General features: G+C 32.8%; 1 protein-coding gene across 3 annotated transcripts in view; it reads left to right on the plus strand.

Moving 5' to 3' along the window:
* Nucleotides 1–14,933, plus strand: part of CNTN5 (contactin 5) — a 1,351,205-nt gene that overhangs the window by 997,500 nt on the left and 338,772 nt on the right. For all 3 annotated transcript variants that reach the window (XM_053203841.1, XM_053203840.1, XM_053203839.1), the window contains exon 10: nt 11,346–11,448. In XM_053203841.1, coding sequence (XP_053059816.1) covers nt 11,346–11,448 — 103 coding nt within the window. The remainder of the gene's footprint in view (nt 1–11,345; nt 11,449–14,933) is intronic.

Genomic DNA, 14,933 nt, shown 5'->3' on the forward strand with positions numbered 1-14,933 from the left:
TACCCTTTGCAGTCTATTAAATACCAGTTCCTAGTTGTTGTTGCTTTTTAATGTGAATAGTTATATTCAATAATTATGATTATTTTGTGGTTAAATTCTTTTTGTCCTTTATTTTGGCTTAATACTGGATAATATGTTCAACAAAGAAAAATAATAAGGAAACTTATTAATGTAGTCCTGTTGATCTGTATTGCCAAGACATATTCTTTTGTGAAAGACATGAAAACTCAAATACATTGTGGTTTAATCTATCCATCATTAACAGGCTTCATAATCTCCATTTCATCAGTATTAAAACCTAAGATAATTTTTTTAATGACCAAGAAAAAAACAGTATCATAATATATTAATGGGTTAATCATTTTTTAAACATTGTATCTTTCATTTATATATCTATAGAGAATAAAACTGGTAAATTTAATTTTTCTCCCCAAATGATATTAAAATCTGAAATTACCTATAAGGATTTGGAGCAAATTCTGGATTATGATGTTTCCCAGTCTTGAGTAATGAAAAATTTTTAAATGAATTTGAATTTTTTATGCTATATGTGTAATCCCTTATCACTTGGCTTGTAGTAAACTAAGACTATCTATGTGTATGAAACTACAATGATCTGAGTTTAATAAGTCAAAAATAAGTGTAAGGCATGGTTCTAGCCACAAATAAATTATTTATCTCATTAGAGAAACAGGACATGTAAACATTAAACACTAAATAAAACATGACTAAGTAGAGATGATAAATGTAAGTGGTAAGTGCTATTAGAATCTAGGGAAAGGAGCCATCATTTTGAGTACTGTGGTTGTGGAAGGTAATCCTGATTAAAGAAACTTAATCCATCTTTCTTAATGTAGAGTATTTTAATGGATATATAGGTTTATAATTTAAATATAACACAGGAATAAATAAGTGCCATTTTGGAGACAGTCTAACCAGAGCAGTGGGCTTATTCTAGTCAAGTGAAAACTAAGGTTGATAAATTTGGTTTGGAGCAGATTTTGAAGGCTTTACATGACAAAATGAGGAGTTTAAATTTTATCAATAAGACAATGGGAAATCACTAATTTTTTAAGAGAGGAAAATAAATGATGACAATATTATTTTATGAAGATTAAGCTGGAGTTGTTTACAGAATAGATTGGATGGAAAAGATAGCAGAATCAGGGACCAAATAAACCAGAGATTAAGGTCAAAGATTTAAATTACATTATGTTTATGGAAAGAAATCAGAAAAGACATGAACATGAAATCCTAGAAAGATTATGAGGAAATTCCTTGGTTTGCTCCTGAAACACTTTCAAGCTTTAAATGAGGAACAAAGAAATGTTTTTAAGAACCAATCCAAGATAGTGAATCAAAATTTTAGTAGGAAAATGAAATCAAGAATTCAATGGGAGAAACCATGAACCAAGGAACCCAGGCTCATCCAAAGAATGACATGTAGCCAGATAGAAGTTCATCAATTTATACACTGGCACTGCAGATACAAAAGAACAAACTCCATTTCCTCACTGCTAGAAACCATAATGCAGTGAGGAATATAAAAAAGTAAACATCATTAAAATGCCATGAGATATGCACTAAAATAATGTTTTGAATTGTGCACTGTGAAAACAATACAGTGAAATTAATTCTTCTAAAGATGGGGAGATGAAATTGGGGAATGATTTTAAAAACTGAATGTTAGTTTATTAAATAGAGGGAGAGGTTACATGAAGTACAGAAAAAGGCAAAAGCATGTGGTTGTAAAGTGCCATGGTTATTTTGAGAATTGGAGAAAAGTATTGTGTGGCTACAGAGTAAGATTTGTGAGAAGAGTTACTAAATACAAGATTAACTGGAGAGGAAAAGTACAAATTAGTAAGGTTTTTCAATGCATTGCTAGAGGGTTCAGATTTTACTTTGAAGCAGAGAATTAGCATTAAATATAAAATATTTGTTATATTTGCTGTCTGCTGTTCTTTGTTTATTTGCTTGCTTGGCTCAGGACAATAGCTCTTGTATTAGTAGTAGGAAAGACAAACCAACAGATTCAAGTGTTGATCTGGAATCTTGAATGGCTTTTTCGAGAAAAGACTGGATTGGCAGTATGTCACAGCTCTATTCTGCTGAGTAATGAAAGCCAAGTGAATATTATAAAGGAAAATGCACATTACTTTTAGATGAGCAGTTAGAGTAAGGAGTTAAAACAGCTATACAAAAAGATAAGTTTGCTTATAACAACCTGCAATTTTGAAGGACACGTTTCAAAGACATCAGAAAGACTAGGGCCAGATAGCAGAATTCAGATTTGACCATGATGCTTTCAACTAGTAAGATAATTGGAATAGCTGTATATAAATAACTGTAATGCATGGTATAACATAATTAGTATCAAAAGAAATAAGACACCACAGTAATCCAGAAATATGGGACAAAATATCTTTCTGGGGTTATTATAGAAGTTGTTTGTGTTTTACTAGGAGGGTGGATGTTTTCTTGTTTTCTTTTTTTGCCTTCTCTCTCGCTTTTTATTTATTCTCCTTTTCTTCTTCCTCTTTCACTTTTTTCTTCTCTTTCTCTTTCTCCTTCCTCTCAACTGTCTTTTCTTCTTCCTCCTCCTCTTTCCCTTCTTCATCATCACCATTGCTGTCATTGTCTTCTGAGATGGAATGTGAAGTGAAGTTTACTGATAGATAAACTTTAGTGTGCATGGGATGATATTAAGGTATTTTTAGATAAGAGCACACAGCATGTGGATAGCTCATAACCAGTTACAAGTAAAGTATATTTTTGAATATAACAAGCATTTTTGTTACATAGAATAATCATGCATAGATGCATGAAGGGGAAGAGTAAGAAGTAAAGTTGAAAAGATAATTTAGGACTAGACCATTGAAGTCTTTGAGTGGAAAACAAAGAAATGAAAACATCAGTAAATTAAGAAAAAGGATCATGGCATGTTTTTAGTAGTTGCAATGAACTCTATTGCAGTAATGTTTCATCCTCTTAGTTCAGTCTTCCTCCTTTACCAATGTTACTCTGTCTGGGTAACATCCACATTTATAACAATGATCCATTCAACATCCTGACTTCTCTGTTTCTTAACCTATTTGCCTCCCTTGAATTTGCACTCCATCTCACCTTTGCCACCCTTTACAAAAGTTTAAAAATCTGAATTTTGTGATTACCAATGATTCTGCCTTCATCTAAAAAAAGATTCTTTTTTTTTAAGTGTTTATTTATTTTTGAGAGAGAGACAGAGACAGAACATGAGCAAGAAAGTGGCAGAGAGAGGGGGCGACACAGAATCCAAAGAGGCTCCAGGCTCTGAGCTGTCAACACAGAGCCCAACGCAGGGCTGTAACCCATGAGATCATGACCTGAGCAGAAGTCAGACACTTAACTGAGTCACCCAAGTACCCTGACAAATAGATTCTTTGGTTAAGGTACCAAGTATTCTTGAGCACTGACTTTGTACCAGGTACTGTTTGAATTACAAAGGTAACAAAACAATGTGGTCTCTGTCCTGCTTAAGCTTATAGATTACAAGAGAAACAGAAATTGAGCAAACGGATACAGTGCGATCAGATTGAACAATCAGTTACAATTGTAATTAGTTTTACAAAAAAAAAACAGTTCTATAATATATACTATATATATATAATATATATAGAAATATAGAGAAAAATAGAATATATAGAGAAATCAAATATATAGAAAATATGTATATTATAGTACATATATGTATATATTAGAGAAATATAGTAGAAATATACTATATTTACTATATATAGTACATATAGTAGAAATATACATATAGTACATATATGTATATATTAGAGAAATGATATGGGTATTGATATACATATAGATAGATAGATGATAGATAGATAGATAGATAGATAGATAGATAAAGATAATTAGAAATGGAAAGAGAGAGATACAGACAGACAAAGAAACAGAGATTAACCTGGTTGGATGGGGAGGGGGAGGATGTAGAGGGTAAGAAAATACCCTGTATTTGAAGTGGAATTTAGTTGTCTACAAAATTGGAAATGACTAAATGAATTCTGCTTTGCAAACAGTGGGAACTTTTCCTGGGGAGCAACATAGAATAAGGAGGAAAAGTTGGCTTCAGAATTAATGTAGTCCTAGATTTGTAGCTCTTACCTGTCATTTAATAGCTCAGTGATGTTGAACAAGTTATTTAACCTTTCAAATAATCAGTTTCCTCTTAATTAAAATGGAGATAATCATGCCTACCTTGTTGTGTTTGTAAGATTTAAATGACAATACAGTTACATACACTTACAGCACTAGGCTTACAGCAGGTGTTCAAAAAGTTTTTTCTTTCTTTACATCTAGAATCTTTAATGCACATAAAGCCCCATGATGAAGCTGTGATAATTGGCATCCCCCCCCCTCTGGAAAGATTTATCTTTTGAACCATATCATTCATAAAGCCTTTGAAACCCATAAGAATTTTTATAAAATAAAATATGTGGTGAATTGTTTACAAAGTAAATCAGGGCCTGGTATGTTTAGTATCTCAAATCTGAGTGCTAACAGCAGGAATGCTGGCATTCTCAATAACAAGACTGAAGTGAGAAAACAATCTGTGCAGATTAAAGTGTAAAAATAAACTTTTAACAATAGTTAAAACTACCCATTTGTCACATTTTTTTCCCCGAGTTATGCAACTAGGCAGCTGATCAAATGAGCTAGCAGAACTAATTCCTCCAAGGATATTTAAGTCCCATGACCTCTCAGTGATTACTGTATGAATAAATAGACAGCTATGGGTAAGAAACTTTTCTGGAAGGAGCAATTTCTCTGAATAATGCTAAAGAATCTAGAACTAAAAGGTAATGTGGTTTTCTAGGTAGTTATAAGGTATAGAAGCTCACTCCAGTGAACCTAAATAAGAGACTTTTGTTTTCAGGAAATACATGGCATGGTAAGATAAAGGAGAGATTAGAAAATTCCAAGATTAGGGTTTGCAATATGGCCCGACTCCATGGGGACTAAGACTGTAAAGTAGCTGAATCACAACAGTCTTAGGAATCTTAGTAATAGGATTATATGGCTATTTCCTTTATATATTTCCCAATAATGCAATTAAGCTCTTATACATAGTTTTTATTTTTTTATTTATTTTATTTTATTTTATTTTACTTTCCAATTGGCTTAGTCTTACCTTCTGATTTGAATAGATCTTCTTTACCTTCCAGATAGTGTGTGTGTCGAAACTGCTTTCTCATAACTTAGGTTTGCCTTGTCTTACCTTTATCTTATTTCTATATTACTAGTTTTAGTTTCTTATAGAAGGGACTGTGAATATAGCAATTTGTGTTTAATGTGCTTAATGCAGTGAAGAAAGTCCACTGTATATCTGCGGTATTTTACTTTCTCTTTTTAATGGAAAAATATACTAGTAGAAATAAATATTTGAATAAACCATATAGAAATACAGCTGCTAATCATAGCAGGTACCAATGTTTTTTTCATATTTGAAAGGCACACACAGACAGATAGACACACAGACATAGACACACATACAGACACACACACACACAATGCACAAAGTCAAAGAAAACTTAGTAAGAAAATCATGCATGAGAGTTTAAATTGGACTTATGTTTTTGGTTATGAAGATATAGTTACAGTGAAGTTTCTGTAATTGTATTTGTAAATACAAATTTATAAAAATAGCAAACATACTGGGGCACCTGGGTGGATTAGTCGGTTATACTTCTGACTCTTGACTTTGGCTCAGGTCATGATCTCACCATTGTGAGATGAAGCCCCATGTCAGGCTGAACATGAAAACGCTTAGGATTCCCTCTCTCCCTCTCTCTCCTTCTCCTTCTCCTCCTCCTGCCCTGCTCATGCTCTCTCTCTCTCAAAATAAAATAAACATTAAAAAAATATCAAATATACTTAATTTCCTAAAAATGGAAAACTTTTTTTAATAAAAGGAAAGCTTTTAACATACTTCTCATAGTGAATATTCAACTCTGTTAAACTTTTAAAATTTTCTCTATCGAGACTATTGTTTTAAAGCTAGAGAGCTTATTGTTTTGTTCAGAAAAAAATATATAGTTGATTTCTTTAGACTTTACTTTTATAAATTATTTTTCCCAGTTATTGATGCACATGGGTTGAGTCCACCAGATTATTGTGGAGAGAGATGCATATATTTCTCTAAATCACAGTGTCAAGAACAGGGGAAGAAAATACGTCTTAAAATTCAGTAATCAATGGAAACCAATTACAGTGTGAAGCATCCCCTTGATCAAATTTTTCTTGGTGTGTGGAAAGGGAAACAAAATCTATTGGTCTCTCTGATTTTCAGAATATATGTAATAGTCATGAAAAACATCTAATAATAAACACTTCTAGTTCTTTTCAATCTTATTAGATAAATACTACTCATAACGGTACATTTATTTGAAGATAACACAAATTATTTATTTCCTCTTGCCAAGAGATTCATCAATCACTTTATTTACATAACAATGATTCATCTTGAGAAAGTATGATTCAGAAAAATATGTACTTTTGAAGAGAGAAAACAATATGTTGTCTATCTAGGCTTGTGAAATTGTTGCTTATCAGATAGGACTCCATTTTGGAATTGAAAACACGGCATCTGGATAACATTTTCAAAGACTATAACTTTTAATTTATTTGACTACAGTAGTAAAGAGGAACATATGAATGTGCAATATATATTCCCTAACATACTTCTAGATTTTTAAATCATTCGTAATATTAACATTCGCATTGTACAGAAGAAAATTGACCCAGAGAGGGTTTGTGATTGCCTCAGTGTTTCAATACAGCCAGGGCTGGAGCTGGGATTTACATCACTTATCTACAAATCACAAGTTGATATTCAGTGTGTCCCAAAAAGATGAGTACATAGCACAAAGTCTATTGGCACAATGTGAACTATTTAGTCTTTTCCTTTCATTCCATCTCATATTTGTCATTATCATTATTGTTATTATCATTATTATTTACTGGTGTTGTGTTGTTGTGGTTGTTGTTTATTTGGGCTTTTATTTCCTTACCAGGTCACTTACACAGCACAATACTTACATATTTATATTCAAATTGCTAAAGACAGTTAAAAAAGATATTTACAAATGAAACATCTGCAAAGATTATTTATCACTAGGCTTAGAGTTGAAACATGTACAATGAAATTTTTGTAAGTTTTCCATTTTTTTGGATGTTGTTGGCTCTCTAGTCTGCAACACACTTAAAGAAACAGTACTTGAAATTACATTCCGCTTAAGGAAAAGCACCTTAACTCTTTGCAAGTAATTGGAATAAACAAGAAAATTAATGGTAATGCAAGCTGATGCAGCCACTCTGGAAAACAGTATGGAGGTTCCTCAAAAAACTAAAAATAGAACTACCCTATGACCCAGCAATTGCACTACTGGGCATTTATCCAAGGGATACAGGTGTGCTGTTTTGAAGGACACATGCACCCCCATGTTTATAGCAGTACTATCAACAATAGCCAAAGTATGGAAAGAGCCCAAATGTTCATCGATGGATGAATGGATAAAAAAGAAGTGGTATATATATATATATATATATATATATATATATATATATATGTATACATGTGTGTGTATATATGTATACATGTGTGTGTATATATATATATACACACACAATGGAGTATTACTTGGCAATCACAAAGAATGAAATCTTGTCATTTGCAACATGTCAATGGAACTGGAGGGTATTATGCTAAGTGAAATTAGTCAGAGAAAGACAAAAATCATATGACTTCACTCATATGAAGACTTTAAGAGACAAAACAGATAATCATAAGGGAAGGGAAACAAAAATAATATAAAAACCGGGAGGGAGGGGGACAAAACAGTAGAGACTCATAAATATGGAGAACAAACTGAGGGTTACGGGAGGGGTTGTGAGAGGAGGGATGGGCTAAATGGGTAAGGGGCACTAAGGAATCTACTCCTGAAATCGTTGTTTCACCATATGCTAACTAATTTGGATGTAAATTTTAAAAAATAATAAAACAAGTTATAAAAAAAGATTATTTATCATAAATAAAAAAATAAAATTTATATTTGAATTGCAAAGAAAAAGAAAAAAAAAACAACCATGAAGACATAGAAGGAGAATAATGTTGTCTCAGCTGGAAGACCTTTATTTATCAGGAATTAGGGTAATTTGGGGTCATCTTCTAATGGCATGTAATTTTAATAGGGCAGCCTACTATCCAAGAAAAAGTATGGAGAAAGAGATGAAGACATGTACAGTGTCTCCAGGGAGAAAAAATAAATAAATAAGTGAAATAAAATAATAAAATAAAATAAAATAAAATAAAATAAAATAAAATAAAAATAAAGGAACTACCTTGAATAAAGAGATAGGCCTAATATTTTGATATTTAACTAAGTGTCTTAGAGGACTGCTTCTCTTTCCTTTAACATCAAACCCTACCCAACAAAACAAATTACAGGCTACACCACATATGACTTGAAATAATAAAACTTGAAATTAAAATATGGATATGGATATTAATCCATGACAGACAGTCAATGATTGATGTAGTACATGTGGTTATGCCTGAACTGTTGTGACTGAAATCCCTCAATAGAGTGATGTCAAGCAAATAGCTGTTAAACACCTAAGGTCAGAAAATTCCTATTTTTGCCATTCTGCCAACAGCATTCTATAGGAACTTGAACCAGTTACCTGACCTCTTTGACTCTTAACTCTCTCATCTTAAAAAAAAAAAAAAAAAAAAAAAAAAAAAAGATAAATTATATACACTAACGTGGACTTCAGCTCTAACATAATTGTCCCATGAAATGTACGGCAAAACTTAATTGCTGAATGTAATCAATTGTCAAAGAACAAGAAAGGTGAAGAGCTTTCTCATCTGTCCTTATATCTTCACCATAAGAGTAAAATTAGAAAGAGTTATACCTTATAGTGCAGCTCAAATTAGATAATGTAACTTGAAGCTTCTTACTCAAACCTTTCAATTTTATATTTCATATATAGTTGAGAAAAGAAGTAGAAGAGGAAATAGTGTTGAGAAAGAGAAGTGCTTAAACATTCATTTTGATAAAATAAGACTAACCACTCAATTCACTTGCTATATACAAATCAGGCTTTTGGTTCAGTGAACACTGGACTAGAAAGCAATCAAAGGAATCAGCGTATTGGAGTAATACATTACATCAATGGTAATTCTCTTCTGTTCCTCAAAGTATGGATTAGAAAAATGAGACCTGCAAGTCACTGACCTATCAGAGATGGAACAGTCTAAGTCATTAGCAAAGCTATGTTCAGAAGCCAATCTTTTTGGTGCAAATATCAGTGATATTTGTCTATGATTACTTTGCAAAACACTAACAAAGAAAAAGCAAAGATAATCTTCTTGTCCTCATTGAATTTGAATACTTTCCATCTAAAGTGGGCCACATTCTTTCTTCAAGGCCCATATCAAATTAATAATTGATAGATAGATGATTGATGATAGATGATAGATAGATAATAAATACATAAAAGTTTTCTTGCCAAAGGTAACCTTTTCTGTCGTTGTACATCCAGTACATTTTGCCTTTATATCTTATATCGCTTTTCTTACTCTTTCTAGTTTTCATCTCTCCTGTCCTTTCTCATCTCACACACATACACAAAGAGGGATTACACATAGCACTATCTATACATGCACATGGGCCTAGATGTGCACACATGCCCATAAACACAAACATCCCCAAACACATAGAAGCTGCTCAGAGAAACATCTGTACTAAATTATAACTATCTCCTCTATACTGCTTTATATACAGGATCTCCTAAAATTTGGGGGAGGAAATTAGCTCCTCGGTTGTTTGAGAGCGCTAGCACAGGAATTCACCAGTCCTCAGCTAGGTCTTTGTTTAGGTGAAAGTCATATCCAATCTTAGAGCTTCAACTGCCACTTCTAAATGATGACATTAAATGTCTGTCACTTGTCCAGAACTCATTCCGAGCTTCATTCCCTCATTGAGTTGTCTACTCAGATTCTTCTGAATATCTTACAGGTATCAAACTCAGTACTCCTAAACTGAGTGTCATCAGCTTTTCCACTGTAGCTGTGTTCTTCTTCCTTTCATTCACATCATCATCCAGCCCCGAAGCTGAAAGCCTTAGTGTCATTATTGAAGAGGTCCACATCCTTGTCTCCAGCAACCACCCTCAATGTGTGCCAAGCTCACTTATTTGTTGTTGTTGTTGTTGTTGTTGTTGTTTTTGTCTAGTGCCTCTTCTCTCTCACTCTCTCTCTCTCTCTACCACTGTAATTCAAGTTTGGACCTTTATTCCTTCTATCTTGCATTATTGAAATAATGTTATTGATGTACTGGTTTCTGCTCCAATTTCAGTATATACATCTCAGCAGAATACCACTCCTCTATTCAAAACCCAAGTGGTCCAAATTATTTACAGATTAAAGTCTGAATGTGTTACTCTAGTCATCAAAGCCCTCTACTTTTTGTACTCCATTTATATTTCCAAATTTGCCCAGTATCATTTCTCTTCATATACCAAACATGCCAGAAAAGCTGATATTCCTACTTCTGGTAGTTTCCCACCTTTTTGCCTTTATTCTTAGAGTTTCATTTGCTTTCTCTCCTATCTTTTCCCTACTTATTCAAATCCTAACTATTCTTATATACATATAGTGCTTCAAATGTACATAATAGTTTAAGGATATCTTGTTCATAGCACTCATCACTTCCTATCTTGAGTTACAATAATTTTATATATATTGCTCTTCTTCCATACTTGAGTCATTGTCTAAGAATACACTTGCTGAGTGCTGGAGAGCACAGCCCATGGCTGATTTATCTTAATAATCCCCATAATGCCTAGCAAAATGCTTGCATATGATAAATATTCAATAAATATATGTTAGTGGTTAACATAGCTGTCCTCCAGTAAATATATGTCGACTTAATGAATAAGCATTCATTTTTATGACAATGATAAAGAAAGTTTTTACTTATTTAGAAAAAAACACAATCATTTATCATGGGAAATGTTCATAGTTATTTATTTCACCGGGAATATAATCAGTAACTAAACTAGCAGTGTTGATTAACATTTCTAATAATTATTACTTGAAATGGTATTGAATATACATGCAACTTCAGACGGAGTCCAAGTGTACTTCTTACTTCAATGCATTAAAAATTTAGCAGTCATCAAACAGACATTAACAACCAAACCACGGTGCTTTTCAATGTAACATCTCCAGAATTGGAAGGAAATTGTGACATTAATTTTATGCTTAAAGAATGCTCTCTATTTGCCAGGTGTGATGGGAGAATATGAGCCGAAAATTGAGGTCCATTTTCCTTTCACGGTTACAGCTGCTAAGGGAACAACTGTTAAGATGGAATGCTTTGCACTTGGCAAGTAAGTACACGTTCTTCCATAATTAGATACAATTATTTATTAAAGTGTGATATATCTTATTTTTGGATCACTTATTTTGCTAGATTTAATTTTCCCAGAAGCTCCTTGGTAGCTATTCATAAAAAAGAAAAGAAAAGAGAAAAAAACAGGAAGATGGGAATTGATGAAGTAACCAATTATAATTATCTTTCTAGTGACTTCTATGAATAGTAATGTATATAGTCTTGCTATTTTGACATAAAGCAAACTTCTCTAAGTAAAAGAAGAGCTTTACATCTCTTTGCCTATATGTCTTAAATTATCAATGTCATTCTTAAATATCATTCAACAATGATATAAATAAAACGGATAAAAAGATAAGGTGTTATCTGCTTTTTGTGCTTATGATAATAGATTCTGATAAGATATAATGAGACAGCAGTATAAAAATCATAAAGATAGTAGTTACAGTGAGCCAATTGATTAGTATTTTCTGAAAGAATGATAACATGATAGCACCAGCTGTCAATATGTACAATATGCAATCATTCCCCAAATGAGAAAGATGATATATATCACACTATAATGACTGCTAGACTTAATGATTCTATTTCTGAGGGCTTAAATCCTATAATATATTTAATCACTTGTCAATGATGTTTATAATATGACTATTGAGCATAGAGGCAGGAGTAAGATTTTGATTATATTTGATTAGAGTATTATGATTTATTTTAAACAGAGTGTTGTTTTGTATTTTTAAGGTGATAAGACCTCAGGGTCCTTTCTAGACTCTGTAATTATAATTTACATAAATGCATCTCTATCAGAGTTACTAATCATTTAACTTCAGTTGTGGTGAGCTAGCTCCCACAACATAGCTATAAAGTACTTGGAGATAAAACATGCTATATAAATGTGCTTAAAGTAGGTTTAGCTTATGGATGAGAAAAAATATTAGTAAATTTGAAAAATTCATATTTATAGTAAATTTATATATAAAAACTCATAGTAAGAAGAGGTTTAAGGAATGAACATAGTGAACATGATGCTTTTTTAAAATTTAAAACTGATTGAAATAACATACACATGTGCAATTCTATTTAAATCTGAGTAGAAGCATGATCATAATAGACTGAAAACAAAATAAATTGTTATGTATTCCATTTGTAAGCAAAATATGCCTGTAAGTAGAAATATATTTCAAGAACTAAAAATTCATCTAGGGGGTATTTGGGCTGATATCTGAGGAAGCTTTCCAAACCTAAAGATACTGGTTAAATGGACATGATTAAATCAACCTTAAAATTATTGTTTTTCACTATTTGCCATACTAAGGTGTCAAGTATGCCTGAAAATGTCCTGAGTAATCAGCTGGATTCTGATAAATACAAAAATAATATATTTTGACTTAATGCCAAAGGTTTTAGTATATCCTGCAGTTAAATAATTCTCTTTTTTTCCTGCAGTTAAGTAATTCCTAAATGCCAGAATTTGCATTAAAACTACAAACAAAAGAAGGTCATATTGTAAAACATATTACAGAAATGGATTTATAGAGGAAAAAAAATAATTTGGGATATTTCCCCAGGCAGGCTTATTTAATAAGTTAGATGTGTTTGCTTTTGGAATTCTTAAAATATGTTTAGTAAATTGATCCTTAAAATCCCTTTCATTCTAGGTGGGATCCAACAGTCAAATTATGTTATTTTAATACTTTATTTTCTTCATCTTTTCCACTCCTTTGTTACTCCTTCTCCCCATTTTCCCCCAACATAAGTAAGCAAAAGGGAAGATAAAGACACACAGCCTATCAAGAAAGTCTGTTGCTCACTTGATATCCTTTTTATGAAGTGTCATAACTATGAAAAAAGCATGTATGAAGAGTTTACCTCTACCTAAAGATTAACCTACCACTGATGAAAGTAAACAAAATTTAAAAATAACATCTTTACATGTGTTAATTATTTTAAAACACTTTTTTTAATGTTTTTTTTTCTATTTTGAGAGACAAAGAAAAAGATAGAGGATGAGCAGCAGGGGGGGCGGGGGGAGAGGGAACAGAGGATCCAAAGTGGGGCTCCATGCTGACAGTAGAGAGTTCGATTCGAGGCTCAAACCCACAAACCTTGAGATCATGACCTGAGCCACGCAGGTGCTAATTTTTTTACAGTACACAATCATGTGGAATAGATCCTTATTGCATCCCAACATAATCATAGAAATTTCAAATTAATACCTGAGCATCTGCTTAGTTCCCACAGCCCACTTGAGCTGTTTCCCACCTTAACAAGGACATTCTCTGGTGGATCTTTGCCTGCCCAAGAACTTTATTATATACCACTAGATACTGATCAGGACCTTGCCACTCAAGCTGATATCCCCTTTCAGTGTGTTCACATAGTGTTTTAAACAAATGTTCCTCATGGGGTATTATAACCAAATTCTGGCATAGAGGATACCAAGCTCTTTGCTATCTCATGGCCTTTACAATTGCTTTCCCTCTATAGGGAACACTCTTCCCTGTTCTTTCCATGCTAGCTCCCACTTATCCTTTGGCCTCAACTTAAATATAACCCTCTAAAGAGAAAAGCTGTTACTACTTTATGTAACTCACACTCATTATTCTCTATCTAAATATTTGGGGTATTATTCATCATAACCCTTAATACAATTTTATATTATTTACATATAAGTTTCTCTGATTATTTCCCCACTGGATCAGGCATAAATCCAAGTGGAAACAGGATACAACTCATATAGTTCAAAAGAGTTTACTAAAGGCACACATTCAATATCCATGAGCAAGGTTAAGGTAACCAAAAAAAAAAACAAAACAAAAAAAAAAAAAAAAAAAAAAAAAACAAAAAACAAAAACTGAGGCATTTGTAGACTAGTGATACCAAGAAGTCATTCCCACCCTTAAGCCAGAATGAAAAAGGAGGAGGAGATAATAATGTCACCAAAACCAGAAAGAGCTGGATATATGGAGTGGGCTGTGGCCCCCCAAGGCAACTATAGACACTGAAGAAATGCATTAAAAGAACACTGCTAAGGAAAGGGTCAGGAAATTCATTTCCTTATTTCTTTTTCTTCATGCCTCCCCATCTCTGGTGGCTCACATGGCTAAAGGCAACCAGAAGCCTACCTGCAAGCCCAGAGGAGCTGTTGGCAGTACACAAAGCAAAGGAGGGAGTCTGGGGGAAAAGGAAGATGACAGATAAGGGAGGCAAATGGAATAAGTTTTAAACTCCATGAAAGCAGGAATCATGACTACATTCTTTACTTATTCCTAGTGCCTACCACAGTGCTTGACACGTAACAGCACTCAGGAAATATTTGTTGCGGGAATGAATAAAGTCAGAAAGATTCTGTCTACTTAATACAATTCAAGTCTTTATTAATAACACATAATAAATAAACAATAAATAGCCTTTTATGCATAAAATCTTTTGATTAACTCCTAATCTCCCAAATAAACCCACCTACATTCATACCTCTACTTC

Source organism: Acinonyx jubatus, chromosome D1, assembly GCF_027475565.1.
Source record: "Acinonyx jubatus isolate Ajub_Pintada_27869175 chromosome D1, VMU_Ajub_asm_v1.0, whole genome shotgun sequence".
Taxonomy (NCBI): domain Eukaryota; kingdom Metazoa; phylum Chordata; class Mammalia; order Carnivora; family Felidae; genus Acinonyx; species Acinonyx jubatus.